This window comes from Gopherus evgoodei, chromosome 4 (assembly GCF_007399415.2).
Source record: "Gopherus evgoodei ecotype Sinaloan lineage chromosome 4, rGopEvg1_v1.p, whole genome shotgun sequence".
Taxonomy (NCBI): Eukaryota; Metazoa; Chordata; order Testudines; family Testudinidae; genus Gopherus; species Gopherus evgoodei.
In genome coordinates, this window is record NC_044325.1 from 60,830,709 (window position 1) to 60,848,436 (window position 17,728).

Here is a 17,728-nt window from a genome sequence, read left to right on the forward strand (position 1 = left end):
ATTTCACTGGTACTGCTATATACCGAACCACAAACTCCTCTCCATTTCTTTATAACTGACCATCTACTTGCCTCAAAGTTTCAACCCCCTCACACCTTGGTGGTAATTTTCCTTACCATTCTCACTGTTACTACACAGTTAGGCTATTTATGTTCGTGAAAACTGAAGCCTCTAAAACAACAGTGAGTCTTGATACTTGCTTCTCGTGAAGGGAATTACTTATTCTGTTTACTCCCTCTGAAGCACCTGGTATTGGCCACTGTCAGAAGACAGGATACTGGGCTAGATGGACCATTGTTGGTCTGACCCAGTATGGCCATTCTTATGTTCTTATGAATTCTTTTGTGCAGGAGGGATAATTGTCGTCTTCTACATGTCCTTCTGAAGGTGGGTCCTCCTGAAGGAAATTTTCCTTTCATTCCGCACTGATGCCTTACTTTTATTATGGGATTTTTTTGGTTGAAATGAACCACTCTGCTATGAATCTGTGTGCACATCCATAAGTGTTTCTATCTTCTATTCAACTTTGAACTCAAGATTCTGCACATAACCTCTGATAATTTTGAGTTACTTGCACTGGTTTATACATATTTCACTTGTTTAGGCAGCAAGTAATTGTACATTTGCATTTGGTGCTAATAACCCACTTTGAGCTGCTTTTGCTTATTCTCCATTGATCTCCCCTCAACTCACTAAGTGGATTATACTATTCTTCCACCTCACTTAGTAGTAGGTAACTTTTTTACTCTTGGTTGTATTCTCTAACTGTCACTTCTTATAGTCACTCACTTCCATTCATCTTCTCTGCAACTAACTCACACTCAAACCAGCCTCTCTTTATCGAGACTCACTGTTTTAATCATAGCATAGACCATGTGGGAACTTACTTGGTTTTATTTCTGTAATCTTTCTTCTAGCATGGAAGATGGTGAGAAACAAGACAAAGCAAAGGAAGAAATACAATTTGAGCATTTGGGAAAGGAGGAAACCAAGAAAAAGAAACGAAGGCATGGACAAAAACTAGAGAAACCTGAGGCAGTTATGGCTAATTTTTTTAAAGTCGTGGAAATTTATCAAACGAAAATGCTGGTAAGTTTTGTTCCAATTCTTTTAGTCAATTCCAAGTCAAACACAGAGAACAGCTGAGCGTGAGATACAAGGAAGAGATACTGTCAGTTTTTTACAAATTAATTATTTATTAACATTGATCATGTTTTTACAGTAGTGCCTAAGGGCCAAGCAGTAATGGAACTCCATTGTGCTAGGCACTGTACAAATGCAGAACAGTAGACAATCCCTGTCCCTGAAGAACTTAATATCTAAATAGACAAAACAGACACAGGGTCGGGGAAGGGGTACAACACACAAACAGTGTGAACAGTATGATGGCATAAAACGTCGAGTTAGTTTTACTATTCATTTATTTAATTTTTGGGAGGCGAGTTTACTTGGGAGGGGATCTGATAAATGGAAAGAAAAAGGCAGAGAAAGGGAGTGAGGGCAGGACAGGAAATGGCAGGGGAGAAGAAGATAAGTGGGGGAAGATGTTGAGTGAAGCTAAGATGAAGAGACTTAGAAGAGAAAGGGAGGAAGAAGCTTGGAGCAAACAGCCAATCAGCACAGGATAGAGAAAATCAGAGAATATTCTACAGTTTTGACTGGAATGTCCAAAGGTGAAAAAGGTCCCTGCTTTGGCTGCTTCTGTTTCTACCATAGGTGCTGGAAATAGGGGTGCTGGGGGTCCTGCCGCACTCCCTGGCTTGAAGTGGTTTCCATCATATACAGAATTTACGGTTTGGTTCAGTGCTCTCAGCCAGGCCCACCGACAGCAATTCCAGGGCCCAGGGCAAAATAGTCAATGGGCCTCCACGCACGCACAAGCTGCAGACACGGTCCGTCTGGCATTTGGGCAGAACTGTGCCTGCGCTGGCTAGTGCCCAGTGAGCTGCCAGCTGCACTGCTAGGTGTGCTCTTCTGGAATGGCCAGGGCTTCTATGTGCCTGCCCGGTAGGGTTGCCAACTCTCTAATCACACAAACCCAAAGATTGCCCCGCCCCTTCCCTGAGACCATGCCCATGACCCGTCCCTTCTCTGGGGCCCCATCCCCTACTCACTCCATTCCACACTCCTTCCATTGCTTGTTTTCCCCCTCCCTCACTCACTTTCACCAGGCTAGGGGGTTGGGGTATGGGAGAGGGCATGGGGTGCAGGCTCTGGGAGGGAGTTTGGGTGTGGGAGGGGGTGTGGGGTGCAGGCTCTGGGAGGGAGTTTGGGTGAAGGGGGAATTCAGGGTGCAGGCTGTGGGAGGGAGTTTGCATGTGGGAGGGGGTGCAGGCTCTGGGAGGGAGTTTGGGTCGGGGTGAGGGCTCTAGGCTGGGGCAGGGGGATGGAGTGCGGGGAGGGAGGATTTGGCACTTACCTTGGGCAGCTCCCGAAAGTGTCTGGCACACCCCAGTGGCAGCAGCTGCTAGGCAGGGGTCCCAGAGGGTCTCTGCGCACTGCTGCCCACAGGCCCCCCCCCCCCCACAGCTCCCATTGACCACAGTTCCCAGCCAATGGGAGCTGCAGAGTCAGCACATGGGGCAGGGGCAGCACGTGGGACCCCCCCCAGGGGCTGCAGGGACATGCCAAACTTCTGGGAGCAGCCCCTGGGCAGTTGCTACCCCCCTCCCCTGTCAGCAGGCGTGCTCTCAGCACCCCAACCTTACAAATTGTTCCAGCACCACTGGTTTCTACCAACTGGAGTCTGACTAGCCTCTCTGTAGTTTTCCCCCAAGGCAACAGGTACCCTGTCATGAATATATAGATACAAAAGAAAAGATCAGAAAAATTCTAGAGAGCAAAGCTGGTGATTCTATCGTGATAGCTGTAATTGTTTTGTTGAACATTGCAGAACATAGTTGAGATTTGACTCTCTCAAATAACTTCCTAACTGCTTCCCCAATTCTGATTCGATGATACTTCTAATTTTGTTTATTTAAATGTTTCTTGTATTTCCAGCATTATTTGGCTAGAAATTTCTACAACTTAAGATTTCTTGCTCTGTTTGTTGCATTTGCCATCAACTTTATACTGCTATTCTACAAGGTAAAGTATTATTTATTGCGTTTCATTCTTTGTAGTGTTTTCTACTTATTTTCCAGAGCAGCTGGCTGAAGGCTGGTTTTAACATAGTTAATCTAAACTGGACACCTATTATTGTAAACCCTACCTGCAATGACTAAAATCAACTCTGCCAGCCTAGAAATAATATATCTGAAATTATGTTCTTACCTGAGTTACTAATCACACCTGGAGTAACTTAACATAGGTACTTCTGTATTTTATTCAGTTTAGGACAATGAAAACAGACTGATCAGTTGAACTTTTATTTATAGTAATTTTTTTCTTTTGGCTCTGGTGCACTGGCACAATGTGATTGGTTTTGGATTGCAAACCCTGACAAAGGAATGTCTAAATCCAAGCCAAAAAACATTGTCTTAATCTTCAACTATTTCTAGATGTGAGACAATAGTTCAGTCTTCATACCCATCATCCAGTCTGTTTTCTCACTGAAACGAACAAGGTTGTTAGTACCTATTGTGAAGATATTTTTTGTGTTGAAGACACCTGACCACTAGGACCATGTTTTATATTGATGAGGATGTACAGGCAAATGAATAACAGATGCAAAGGATGGATTTTAAACAGCAGGCTGCAACTTTATTAATTTAACATTGAGATACAGCATGATATGCCAGGCATTTAACGGTTCAGTGTAAGGTTCCTCGGGGTAGATCCACCTAAGTCTACCCCTAGGACTCAGCTCACTTCTGAATCCTCTTGCGTTCCCTCAGGCATGGAGCTAGGAGTATCAAGGGGGGACATTAGTCCATGGAGGTGTCCGGTTTCCTCTTCTTCTATAGTAGGGGCGGGAAAACTTTTTGGCCTGAGGGCAGCATTGCGTTTTGTAAATTGTATGGTGGGCTGGTTAGGAGAGGGGGTCGTGGCCTGGCCCCCACCTCCTATCTGTCCTCCCTGGGACTCCTGCCCCATCCAACCCCCCCGTTCCATGACGGCCCCTCTGGAACCCCTGCACTATCCACATGCTCCCGCTCCCTGTCCCCTGACTGCCCCCGGACCCCTGTTGTCCCATCCAACTCCTCCTCTCCTTCCTGACTGCCCCCCCGGGACCCCTGCCCCATCCAACCACCCCTTCTCCCTGTCCCCTGACCCTAACTGCCCCCTGCCACCCCATGGAACCCCCCTCCTTCCTGACTGCCCCTCCAGGATCCCTGCCTCCATTCAAGTCTGTTTCCCTCCCGACCACCATCTCCACCCCTTGACCACCACCCCGAACTCCCCTGCCCTCTATCCACCCCCCCCCCGCTCCCTGCCCCCTTACCACGCTGCCTGGAACACCGGTGGCTGGCGGTGCTACAGCCGCGTCGCCCGGCTGGAGCTGGGCCATGCTGCCATCGCCACCACCATCCAGCACAGAGCAGTCAGACCGGACTTTGCAGCTGCACTGCCGCAGGAACTCACAGCCCTGCCCCCCAGAGCATTGTGCCACCAGTAGAACAAGCAAGCTGAGGCTGCAGGCGAGGGGGAACAGCGAGTGAGGGGCCAACAGCTAGCCTCCCCGGCCAGCAGCTCAAGGGCCAAGCGGGATGGTCCCATGGGCCACATAGTTTGCCCATTCCTGTCCTATAGGCACACCAGCGAAATTCTGGTTCTCATTTATCCCTTGAAGCTGGTCCTTTTAGCTTTTATCCACAATGGACACCAGCCTCAAGTTGTGACTGACTAATTGGTCTTATCTTTTCTAATATTGAACACTGAAGTCCTATTGCTTACAACTCAACTTTGCCTCCATGACACTGCACAGAAGTGGGGAAAAAACCCTACTAGGACTCGGGCATTTGGCCAAACGGGAAAAATTCCTTTTTAATATGAAAATAGGCAATTGCTCATACCACCATGAACGGCTCCAGGCACCAGCACAGCAAGCGCTTGCCTGGGGCAGCAAGCCACAGGGGCAGCCTGCCAGTCGTCATGAGGGCGGCAGTCAGGAGTCTTTGGCAGTGTTTCCGTAGGAGATCCGTCAGTCCCGCGGCTTCAGCGCCAATTAGGCGGCGGGTACACCGAAGGTGTGGGACTGGCAGATCACCCGCAGAAACGCCGAATCCACGTGACTGGCAGACCTCCCGCAGAAACGCCACCAAAGGCTCCCTGACTGCCGTGCTTGGGGCGGCAAAAAAACAGAGCTGCCCTGCTACCAGCACCAGAACCCAATAGCAGCAGAACCCAGAAGAACTCAGATCCTATACTAAAGGACCTAGAAATGTCTGGGCAGAATTTAACAGGCTATGGGAGGAGTGCGAGAGCCAATCAGCCCACCTTGTCCCCACAGCCCAGCCCCTGGGAGGCAGAAGGTCTCAGGAAGAGGGACCCAGCTCCCTGTATCACCAATTATGTTCTCTCTCCTGGGCCACTGGCTCATCGCTGTTGGTCTGACCAACCCTTGGTGGGGGCGTGTAGAAGACATTGCTCAGTTAATTTTGCATAAGTCATCAAACATGCCATCAAATGGTAATAGTTTGGCCACTACTGACCTATACTGATAACCTAGAAATGAAGGGCAGTTTCTCTGCTGCATCCAGCCTCCACTGGTCATAGGAGAGGAAAGAGAATTTTGGATTTCAGGGAGCCTGTTATGGCTCCCTGATTCTGAGGCTAATTTTGCAATGGCCCTGGCAGAGTTTAGAGCAACAAGGAGCTTGTTGGCCAGAGATTAGTGTGAAATGCTAATCAAGTGCTATAGCAAGACTTGTAAACTTTTTAAAGAAGATTGTGAAATAAAAATGTGTGCACAACAAGTGAATTGGTGACGACAACATAGCTTTTGCCCCCTTCCTCTGAGACTAGTAGTCATAAATAGTGTAAATTCCAAAACAAACCCTGAAGTTTGTTATACCAGTCTCTCTCAGCATTACATTAATTGTTTATTTAATAAAACATTGTTGTTACCTTTGCATTGTTTTTGCTTTCATTTTTGCCATTGCACACCCTAACAGGGAGATTTGTAAATTGAGCTACCACTGAATTGCTCTTTCTATGTCAAGTGTGAGGTACATTGACAAGGTAGTGTAGGAAGCCTACACTCTTCTTGTATCTGTGCTTCTCTTGTTCTGAGGATGAAGAACTTCACTGTTTAGGACTCAGTGCTCATGTAAAGTGAAAATGATCTTCATAAAAAATAAAATAGAAATAGGGAACAAAAAAAATCTGTGACTAAGAGAATAGAAAAAAGCTTAAGTTATTCCTGTTGCTTTGTGTGTGCGTCTATTTTTCCATTCCAGGTGACAGAAGAACCATTAGATGAGTTAGAGGAAGACTCTGATCTGTGGAATTCATTTGAAGAAGAGGAAGAGGAAGAGGGAGTGGTGTTTTTTGTTTTACAAGAGAGTACAGGTTACATGGCACCAACACTCAGGGCTCTGGCAGTTATTCATACTGTCATCTCCTTTGTCTGTGTGATTGGATACTACTGTCTAAAGGGAGCTGTGTGTATGTTTGAAACCCAACCACTAATTCATGTTTGGTAGACATCTAACTCCATGTCACTTTTCTGAGACTTTGAATTCTTCAATTTCAATTAAATGTAGACAAATACCAAAATCACTCCTCATAACACACTTGAATATCAGAGCTGAGATCAAGATGATTATTTTTGTCTAGATTCTTATAAGCATCCATCACCTTCATATCTGAATGGCTTCCACAGAACAGGAAGGCATCTTACTGCTGTGAGGAAAACATAATACAGTGTAATTTACTTTAAAATATTCAGAGTTTAAAGCCTAATCAATCATGTTAAAAGCAGTCAACTTCTCCCTTTATTCTAGCAGGGATTAATCTGAGGGAAGAGAAGTGTTAGTGCATCCCCCTCTTCTCTTGCTTGGAGTTTTTGGTGCATGATGGCAAGTGCTGTCTGAACAGGGGCTGCCATGTGTTGAATCAATACATTCTTGACCACCATAACCACACCCACCTCAGTTAGCACCACCAACTTTGGGGATATGCTGGCTTGCTCCCCAAGGGAGTTTGGAAGCACACTCCACCAATGCAACCATGCGATAGTAGTCTTTCTGGCACCAGCGGCTTTCCACCAAGATTTGTAGACAGCACAACGAAGTACAGCATCTAGACTTTGCTTTGATTTCTGTTTTCTGCCAGAAGTTCAGTTTCATTTAACTTTTAGTATAAATACATTTATCTTTTATATAAACAACTTTCAGTGGCTGAAGATGCTGCTGCAAGAGCCCTGACACACCTTTATGGTCACTCCTAAATATAATATTCTCACCCAAAAGCAACATCAGAATTCATTCTTTATTCCCCTGAGCTGAGTAACCCTCCAAACCCCACCACTGCCCAGAATATCCTGTTCTTAGAATGTACCAGTTCCAAGGCTTGAAATTAGGTAGTGTTCTGAGGGTTAGTTTTACACTGTAGAGAGACCTAATTGTTTCTAAGAAATGTATAAACCATTACAAACATTTTAAATATCCCTTTTCCAAAGGTTCCTCTGGTTGTATTTAAGCGAGAAAAGGAAATTGCCAGGAAGTTGGAATTTGATGGTCTGTACATTACAGAACAGCCCTCAGAGGATGACATTAAAGGACAATGGGATCGTCTGGTCATAAACACTCCGTAAGTAAAACAAGATGTTAAAAAAAATCTAAAAATAGTATAGCACACCAAACTTTGCAGTGGAACTTCACTAACACTCATACCACCTGGTCCACACACAAAAATTGGTTATCTTCCCTCATATCTCAACAAAGATTTCATAGCAGATACTGTTTTGGGGTCTGATATTACTAAAGATCCATTTACCTAGCAAATACCATATCAGGGAATGTATTTTTCCTTTCCTCTTTGAATTTTTCTGTGGTTTGATTCATTAATGGCTAAATTTATAGCAATGCTTAATTTATAACTTCAAGGCTTTTGTAAGTCTCTCCTCTCAGCCTCTTCCCTAAGAAATTTTACAAATGAATCACTTGGGAAAACTTTGGCTTTTGTGCCTCTTTTTGTTATAGTAGTCTTCTTTCCTTTTTTAATGCATGTAATAACTTGGTACTTTTTCCCCTCTTCATCAGACAAAATTAGTGTATAACAAGAGAAGTAAACCAGGAATAAAAAAGCATTATCAGAATATCTAAGTAGATCTGACTTTTCTGTCCAGTTCATAAATAATAGCAAAGAATGTAGGATTCACACAGTGATCCATAGAAGTCTCATTTGCTATTCTGTGCATGAATTATACAAATGTAGGCAAGAGAGAGGGAAAAAAACAAAGGATTGTGACAACGTTGAGCAGCACTCAGTTCAGAAGGTCACTTGGGTTTTCTTTTCCCGCCGTTGTTCAAGGTGTTGAATTGGTTAGAAGAGATTGAGGCACTTCAAAAATATTGAGATTTCGAATTACCATTTGCATGTTAATGCATCCAAACTGATTATTCTTCAGTGTAGTAGACTGAACACAGAATAATGCCTAATCTAAAGAGAATGATCTAGAGCCCTTACTGATAATCACTTTTAATAGACAGTGCCCCTAGGGCACATCACAAATCAAATAGTTTTTACATGTGTGTTCTCCAGAGGTCCATCTCATGCAGATGTACTTTTCTGTGGCAAACTGATACATCAGAGCTATATATAGGTACACCATCACAGTGTGTTTTAATTTTTCATCAGATAAAACGTGTAGAAAATTGTACATTATAATTACATATTACTTATGCCCTGTTACACCATTGCTGTACAATGAGTAAGCTGTGCCTAACATAGTCCCTGCTCTCAAAGGACTTAATGGCACAAATGGCTATAGAACTGTAAAAACAATAGAGAATAAGCATTGAGTGGTTTGCAGTGTTTATAACTGAAATGATTCACTGAATAAGTTGGTTCTCCTTTGAGTGATTATCCCATACTCATTCCCTGTAGGTGTATGTGGGCCCAATACACTCAAGTCGATGACTTTTGTCAGCAGCACATGCACCCTCACTATTCTCATGCATGGAGTCGATAGCATAAAGGGATGTGGCTGCCACATCCCTCTCAGTTCCTTCTTACCTCCCATGGCAATAGCTGGAACTTCCTATCACTCTTGAGATTTGGTTCTCTTCTCTTAGCCAGCGGGTAAAAAAGGGAAATTCTCTTATCTGCATAGTTATAGTTATATAGTTAACTGATTCTTTGAGGCTGGGGGTCAGAATGCAGAAATTGCCAAAATTTAACAAGGTGCCACATGCAGGGCCGTGATCCCTGTAAGCAATAGGCACAAAATAGCCTAATCTGTTTAGGAAAGGGACATGTGAAGGATGAATGTCCCATTTGTAGCTCCTTTCTGATGAAGTTGAAAAAGCAAAGGGACTTCTGCCTTAAGGTACGTCTACCTGAAAAGGCAATGTAGGACAAATAAAGGCTGTTATTCCCACTACTTCCTGATGCCCAGAAAGAGAGGTGTATTTCATTGTGTTCTGGACTTAAGAAAGCTGAACACATTTGTCAAGAAAATCAAGTTCATGATGGTCACCCTTGTGTCTGTTATCCCTTCTGGATTGGTATGCTGCTCTTGATTTGCAGGACACTTACTTTCACATGGATATATCCTGGCCACAGAAAATGTCTTTGATTCATGGTAGGCAACATGCATTACCCGTACTCTGTGCACCAGCCTGACCAAGGCAGTACTTGTACACAGACCTATATCAATTCTCCATTTGATCATTCATAGCTGTACCTCTGGTTGAAGATCTCTTGTCACAGAATCAAGGCAAGTCACTGCACCACAACCTACAAACTCTCTGCCTCATGGTGTGAATAATCTCTTGTTGAGCAATAAGAAGAGAGTCTGCTTCCAGGATGTGCAGGCCGTTTTGGTGATCAGCAGAAAGGATTCCCCCAAAGCCATTTGTGCAGTAAAAAGGTTTTCAGTCTGGACTGAACCTGACCAGTTAAAACCAAGATTAGACACATACTAAACTACCTGCTGCATCTGAAATCTTCAGATCATTTTCCCAGTTCAATGTGTCCATTAGCATTTGTTTCTGTGATACATCCACCAGTGGATGGGTATTCTATCATTTTGTGTCCCTTCCTATCCAGATTTTTAAAGGGACTTACTCATGCTCACCTGTGTCCAATCCTTCACCTTCATGGGACATGAATTGAGTGTTGTCCCATTTAGTGGGTCCCCCCTTTGAATCTTGGCAACAACGTCCTTGCCATTGTTGTAAATGAAAACAGTATATTTGTAGCAGCTACCTCTGTGAGGAGGGTGTGTGATCTTCCGGTACATGGTTTCTCACAGTATTTCACAAAGACAAGCTCTCTTAGGCTACCCTAAGTTTATGACTAAGGTTGTCTACATTCTATCTCAATCAGATTATACATCAGCCAGTGTTCTTGCTAAAACCTCATTCTACCAAGGTCAAAGAAAAACTTCATATCTTAGCTGTTTAGAGAGCTCTGGCATTGTATCTGGAAATCTTTCAAATCATCTCCCTGTCTTTTGTAGCCTATGCTGATAGGATTAAAGGGCATCATATATTGCATTGGATTTCTGACTGTATCAAGCTTTCCAAGCAAAGTTTCTCCTCCACCCATTCCACTAGAGCTAATTCCACTTTATCAGTCTTCATGAGGAATGTACCTGTAGTTAATATTTGTGAGGTAGCAACATGTTCATCTGCACCTTTTCCACACACTACCCTATTACTCAAGTGTCCAGAGACAGTGCTAGCTTCAGCAAGTCAGTGTTGCAGACTCTCTTCAAATAATCCAAAATCTCACCACCTGTAGGGTTACTGCTGGTGAGTAACCTATAATGGAACATGTATGTGCAAAGTCAAATGAGAAGAAATAGTTACTTATGGTATAGTAACTGTTGTTCTGCAAGATGTGTTGTGAGCATATACATTCGAAGGCCCTCACGCCTTCATCTCTACTTTGGGTATTAGTTTTGTGGTAGTGCAAAGGAACTGAGGGAGGTGGCAGCCACACCTTTATACCTTGGCTCCCAGCACAAGAATAGCTGGGGCACAAATACCTACTTCTGACAAAAGTTTCAGACCCAGGTGCAGTGGGCACGTAAACATCTACAGTAGAATGTATAAGCGCACAGCACATCTCAAAGAACAACAGTTGCCATACAGGTAAGTAATGGTTGTAGAGTTCTGACAGAAGAGATAGGGCATTCAGCGAAGATGGACTGGAATAACGAGGAGTCCTTGTGGCACCTTAGAGACTTATTTGGGCATAAGCTTTTGTGGGCTAGAACCCACTTCATCAGATGCATGGAGTGGAAAATACAGGAGCAGGTATAAATATATGAAAGGATGGGGGTTGCTTTACCAAGCGTGAGGTCAGTCTAATGAGATAAATCAATTAACAGCTGTTGTTCCATATATTAGGGGCAATGTGACAAGGAAATTTGATGGATTTTAGAACTTTCCAAATGGGATCACTTCTACCTAATCAACACTTGTCTTGTAAAGCAAACTTTAGCTTGGCGGCTATTTTTCCTAGTTTCCTCTGTAAGAGGTTTTAGTAGCATGTTTTTGAGTGGCCCAGCTATAAAATTAGATCTCCTTCCTTTCCCTGTTACTGCATTGTATATTAAAGACTGTTGCACAAGGCTAGAGAAAACAACAATGTACCCAATTCTTTACAAGTCTAAAACAATTGTTGGCTGTATATTTCAGACATAACTAAGTATTTTAAAAAATGGACTTTCAAAAGTATTACCAATATGTATGAAAGAAACAACATTTTGTCAATGAGAAGAAGTCAAAAGAGCTACCTTATCCGGTCATAAACAAATATCTGTCGGTAACTAGACTCCTGTGTTATGAGATACTTAGCACACCGCTCTTTAGGAACTGGTGCTCTGCTACCTCTATTGTCTACTCTGAACTTACAGCCTTCGCTGCCTACCTATCTTTGGGCTGGGATAATGCTTTTCCACCTTTAGAATATATCTACACTTGAAGCTAGAGGTATACATCCCAGCTCGAGGAGATACACCTGCACTAACTCGATCAGAGCAAGCATGCTAAAAATAGTGTGTAGCCCCGCAGCTGCGCAGAGCAGCAGAAGGGGCTAGATCTCCCAGTCGATCCCAGCCAAGACACTAGATACATGCCCAGGGTAACTAGCCCCTCCTGTTGCTTGCATCACCACAGCAGGGCCGCCCAGAGGATTCAGGGGGCCTGGGGTCTTTGGTGGTGGGGGCCCCCTGCCCGAATTTCCGCTGAAGACCCAGCACTTCGGTGGCGGGTCCCGGGGTGGAAGGACCCCCTGCCACGTTGTTTGGAGCACTTCGTCGGCAGGTCCTGAAGCGGAAGGACCCCCCCGCCGCTGAATTGCCGCCAAAGACCCAGAGCGGAAGAAGCCGAGGGCCCGGGCCCTGCAAGAGTTTTCCAGGGCCCCCAGAGTGCCCAGACCCCGGAGTGAAGGACCCTGCTCCAGCAAATTGCCCCACCTGTCCCCCACTCTAGGCGGCCCTGCACCACAACTCTACTGTACAGTTAGCACACTAGGTCAATCAGAGCTAGAGCAGGTATGTGTGCTCAAGCTGGAATTTATGCTTCCAGATAGAAGTTGTAGGCTGTTCTACCCTTAACACACACATTAGCAATCTCCTCTACCCAAAGTATTTTCTAGCCTCCGACTAACTTCATAAGTTCCAAGTCCCACCAAAAGATACATTCAGTGTCAGTGTGCCGTAGTAGTGGCTAAACAAACATGCCATGGCATCTGCTAGTGTTGACCTAGTAAAGAAAAGAATTACCTTATTACAGTAGTTGAATTCTTCTATTTGTGTATAAGTTTGCCAGTGTATGGTGTCTTTTCATAGTATGTATTTTCTTCAATTATCTTTAAAATGCTGCTTTTCTTTTGCATTGAACATGACTAGCTTTTTCATTAAAAGTTAAGTATGCTAGTTTGTTCTCTTGCATCAAGAAGCATGATTTCCTGAAGCTCATCTCTAATGCAAAATTATTAGTATTTAGGAATAATGTCTGAATTATTAGCAGCCTTTTATGCTTTATTTTCCCAAAAGTTAATATGCTAGTTTTGTTCTCTTGCATCAAGAAGCATGATTTCCTGAAGCTCATCTCTAATGCAAAATTATTTTAGTATTTTAGGAATAATGTCTGAATTATTAGCAGCCTTTTAATGCTTTATTTTCCTAGCCAAATCCTAGGAGTTTTCCACTGACTTCAGCTTTGTCCATATATTGTGATGACACAGAGAGGTAAAAAGTTAGAATTAAAAAATTACTTGAAAATATTCTTCTGGAATCCTGCCAATCTGTTTCTTACATCCAGAATGGTCTTTCATTTGTCAGTAGATAACTGCACATTAGAAAATGTAATGAGAGTCAACAAGCTGAATAATACTCTGTGATGACAGCTTTGATTAATATAGTTATTAAAACCTAGAAACAACATATTTTTGATGTATGATTCTAGAAAGATGTTAGCAACAATAGAATTCAGTTTGCAGGTTAAGCTTCTACTTGGGAAATAATTAACTTCATTTTTTTTTCCAGTTACAAACCGGTTTTGTGTAGGAGTTGAATTCATCAGTTCCCTACAGCAAAGTGGTGGTGTTATTTTCTGATTATTTTCTGTAACGGGTGTTATAGCCCAGAATTGGCAGTAGTGCTGTTGTTTTGATCTTCCAGGAAAAATACTTTGTGAAATTTATTAATTCTTGCTATTAATATTTGTTTTAAAATGTTAAGCTTTATGATATTTGTTTCTCTGGATTAATAGATTTGCAGAGCTGTGAGAAACAACAACATAAGTGCAATTCTAGAAGGGTGCAAAGTATTTAAAAACATCACTTTTGAGGCTCAGTCCACAATAGCGCAAACACTAGGTTTCTTTTCATCCCTCAATTTAGCAGGCAGGGTGATGACCATCTAGTGTTTTCCTGCTCTTTAGGGCTCCCTCTTCTGCTTCTCCAGCTTGACTCCTGCCTCACTCAGAGCAACATTCAGGTAGGCAACCTCCACAGCTACATGTGGCTGCCATTTAGGTCTTGAGCAGAAAATCCTATAATAAAAGGGAAAGAGAGAGGATTGAAACACCTCAACTATGTCTCATGGATTAAGGCTTTCCCACAGATGGCATAAATGTTTTTTCTGCTTTCACTGTGAAAAATGAGACAGCAGCTGAAGGGATTTCTGGGCCTGTGTCAGACAAAACCAGCCTGCCTAGCCTTCGTATAGGGAGGAAGGAAGATAACCTGCAGGGGCTGAGACTCACTCTCTCAAGCAGCTGTGGAATGAGGGAGTGGCTGAGATGGTTGGTCTCGGGGCTGTAACAGACAGAACCAGCTTACGCAGTTCATGCACAGGGAAAAGAGGCTCCCGGAGGCAGCCTTAAACTCTTGAGGAAAAGGAACTTTAAGACTTCCATGAAGTAAGGGTTCTTCTTTGAGTGCTTGCTCATATAGATTCCAATTAGGTGTGCGCGCACTGCGTGCACAATCGTTGGAAGATTTTTACTCTAGCAACACTTGGTGGGTCAGCTGAGGCGCCCCCTGGAGTAGCGCCCTTACGGCACCGGATATATATCCCAGTTGACCCAGTGCCCCCTCAGTTCCTTCTTACTGCCCATGATGGTCATTGGAACTGTGAAGCGCGGCTTAGCTGATCTCCACTTCACTAGCTTTTAGCTCATTTATAGTTGTAGACAATTTTTTATAGAGTAGTTGTTGTTAGTTTCTAGTTGTAATTAATAGTTGTTGTTAGTGTAAATAGTAATTAGGGTTAAGGGGCTTCTTTCCTTCCCTCCCTCCCAGTACCCGGGTTCATGCCTAGGTCTCCGGTTTTCAAACCATGCTCGGCGTGCCTTAAGCTGATGCCTAGGGGAGACCCCCATGACTCCTGCTTGAAGTGCCTGGGGGAATCCCATCAATAGATAAGTGCCACATTTGTAAGGAATTCAAGCCTCGGACTAAAAAGGAGCAGGACTTTCGCTTGAAGCAGCTCCTTACGGAAGTGGCACTTAGCCCAATGTCATCAGCTCCGTGTCAAGACCCGGCGCCAATCCTGTCAGGCCGAAGCGTGCCTCTGGCACCAGAAGCAACAGAGTCATGTCCCAGCACCGGCAAAGACTCCCAGCACCAGATGTCTGTGGCACCTCTACCAGCGCGCCACTTCTCACTCTCTCCAGGACCCAAGAAGCAGCACAAACAACCTGCTGTTCCTTTGCAGTTGCCGGCACTGCTTGTGCCTCCCTCAGAGCCATGTCCCGTGCTGGACCGCCCCACGAAGGCTCCATCTCTGGTACCATTGATTCCAGCGCCACAAGCGCCGTTGAGTCCAGTGCAGGTAAGCTCCCTGGTGTGAACCGTGGTCAAGCTCGGTCTGCCTTCCACCCCGGAGACTTTCTTTATGGCACGCGACCTGATTGTGCTCACCAAGTCGAGACCGTCGCAACCTTCGGTACTACTGGTACGGGCTGTTCCCTCAAAAGGAAAGCCCTCCATGATGCGCCCTCTGTCGCAGAGCGAGACAGGACAGCACCAATCCTAGTCCCAGTCTCAGTCACGGTCCCGATCCAGATGCTGGTTTTGTCCACAGCATCACTCGCAGTCCTGGCACCAATCACCATCTTGGTGCCGGTCACACTTGCGGCACTGCTCCACCTCACAAAGATTATCTACCCAGTACAGTCGGTACCGGTCCAGCTCCCAGCACCGATCCTGGCGCCAGTCTACTCAGATTCGATCCCGGCACCATTCCGCCCATAGATCTTCGTCGAGGTCCAGATCTGCCTCCCAGCACCGATATGACCACCAGTCCCGATCCAGGTTGCAGTACCGCTCGACACCATGGTGCTGATCTCCATCTCCATGGTTCAGGGCAACAACACAAGACAGGGTGACTCAGCATGCACGATCGGCTCCACCTTGGCCGTCCCATCCCAACTCGAGGTCATCCCAGGCAGAAAGTGGCTACCATGTCCAGGACCAGGATGCGGATGGTGCTAACCAATGGCATGACGAGGGGCAGGATCCTCGTCAGGGACCTCCGCAATGGTCATTTTGGACCCCTTGGGCATACCATCAGGCCCAAGGTGTCCCCTCTGGGGCTTCTCGTTCTGCCCACTCAGAACCCCAGGTACCGGAGGCCACTGTGAGTTGCTCTCCTCCGGGGGTTTGGAGGTGATGGCCCTGCCCTCAGCTCAGGCCCAAGCCCCTAGCATGCTGGACCTAGGGCAACCAGACCCTCCCCAGCAAGACTTGCCCCAGGACCCATTAGTCCCTGGAGTATCCTCCTCCTCTTCATCCAATAAGGCAGTGGCAGGTATATCCTCCTCTGGCCCCCCACCTATAGACCTACATGCACACCAAGAGTTGCTTCACAGGGTGCCACAAAACATTAGCCTCCAGGTGGAGGAGGTGGTGGAGGTCAAGGATCCGGTAGTGGACATTCTATCTGCCGGTACCCTGACACGTATAGCCTGGCCATTTATTCAGACTGTCCAGGTTAATGCCAATATGATCTGGCAATCTCAGCCTTTATTCCTCCCACTGCCAAGGGGGTGGAGAGGAAGTACTTGTTCCCCTCCAAAGACTACGAATAATTGTATATTCACCCCCAACCGTGTTCCCTTGTTGTACAGTCTGTTAATGAGAGGGAAAGACATGGCCAACAAGCTCCCGCTCCTAAATTCAAGGACGCTAGACGTCTGGATTTATTCGGGCACAAGATATATTCTACTAGTGGCTTACAACTCAGGGTGGCTAAGCAGCAGGCCCTCTTACGTCATTACAATTATAATACCTGGAACTCGATGGGAAAGTTCAAAGAGCTTATTCCTCGGGAGTCCAGGGAGGAGTTCGGGGTCCTGAGGGAGGAGGGCAAGAAAGTAGCCAGGACATCTTTGCAGGCCTCAATAGATGCGACAGACTCGGCGGCTAGGACTCTAGCCTCGAGTGTAGCTATGCGCCACATCTCGTGGCTGCAGGTCTCCGGTCTCCCACCAGAACTCCAGCAGACTATCCAGGACCTGCCCTTTGATGACCATAGTTTTCTGACAAGACTGACTCCAGAGTCTGAAGGATAACAGGGCCATCATGCGTTCACTGGGCATGCATATCCCAGTGCTGCAATATAGGCCCTTCCGACCCCAACCACAGCTCACCTACCCTAATCCCCAGCCGAGACAGGACTTCTCTAGAAGACGTGGCCGGGATGGTAGGAAGAGACAGTCTGGTCCTCAGATGGGCCAGAACCAGGGCCCCCCCCAAACTTTTGAAGGTGCGCCCGAGGGTGGAGCACCAGTATCTTTCTAGGATCCTTCTCCACCTTTCACCAGCCGCCTGTCCTATTTCCTCCCTGTGTTGTCCTGCATAACGTCAGACCGATGGGTCCTACATAGGGTGGAAACGATGGGCTCTACATAGGGTGGAAAGTGGATACTGCCTTCAATTTGTTTTGTCCCCCCCTCCCTCCCTCCCCGTCCCTCTTCAGGGACCCTCTCCTGAGCAACTCCTTCTTCAGGAGGTGCAAACGCTCTAACTATTGGAGCAATAGAGGCGGTTCCAAGGGAACTGAGGGGCAGGGGGTTTTACTCCCATTACTTCCTAATCCCCAAGACAAAGGGGGCGGGGGGCTACGGACCGTCCTGGACCTGCACGGACTCAACAAATT

The 17,728-nt window shown here is 45.5% G+C and overlaps 1 protein-coding gene across 1 annotated transcript in view; it reads left to right on the forward strand.

Annotated features, from left to right (window-relative positions):
* Positions 1 to 17,728, forward strand: part of RYR3 (ryanodine receptor 3) — a 607,531-nt gene that overhangs the window by 551,550 nt on the left and 38,253 nt on the right. The window contains 4 exon segments of the mRNA XM_030559417.1: positions 918 to 1,089; positions 3,001 to 3,087; positions 6,342 to 6,539; positions 7,565 to 7,695. Of these exon segments, the coding sequence (XP_030415277.1) occupies positions 918 to 1,089; positions 3,001 to 3,087; positions 6,342 to 6,539; positions 7,565 to 7,695 (588 nt within the window).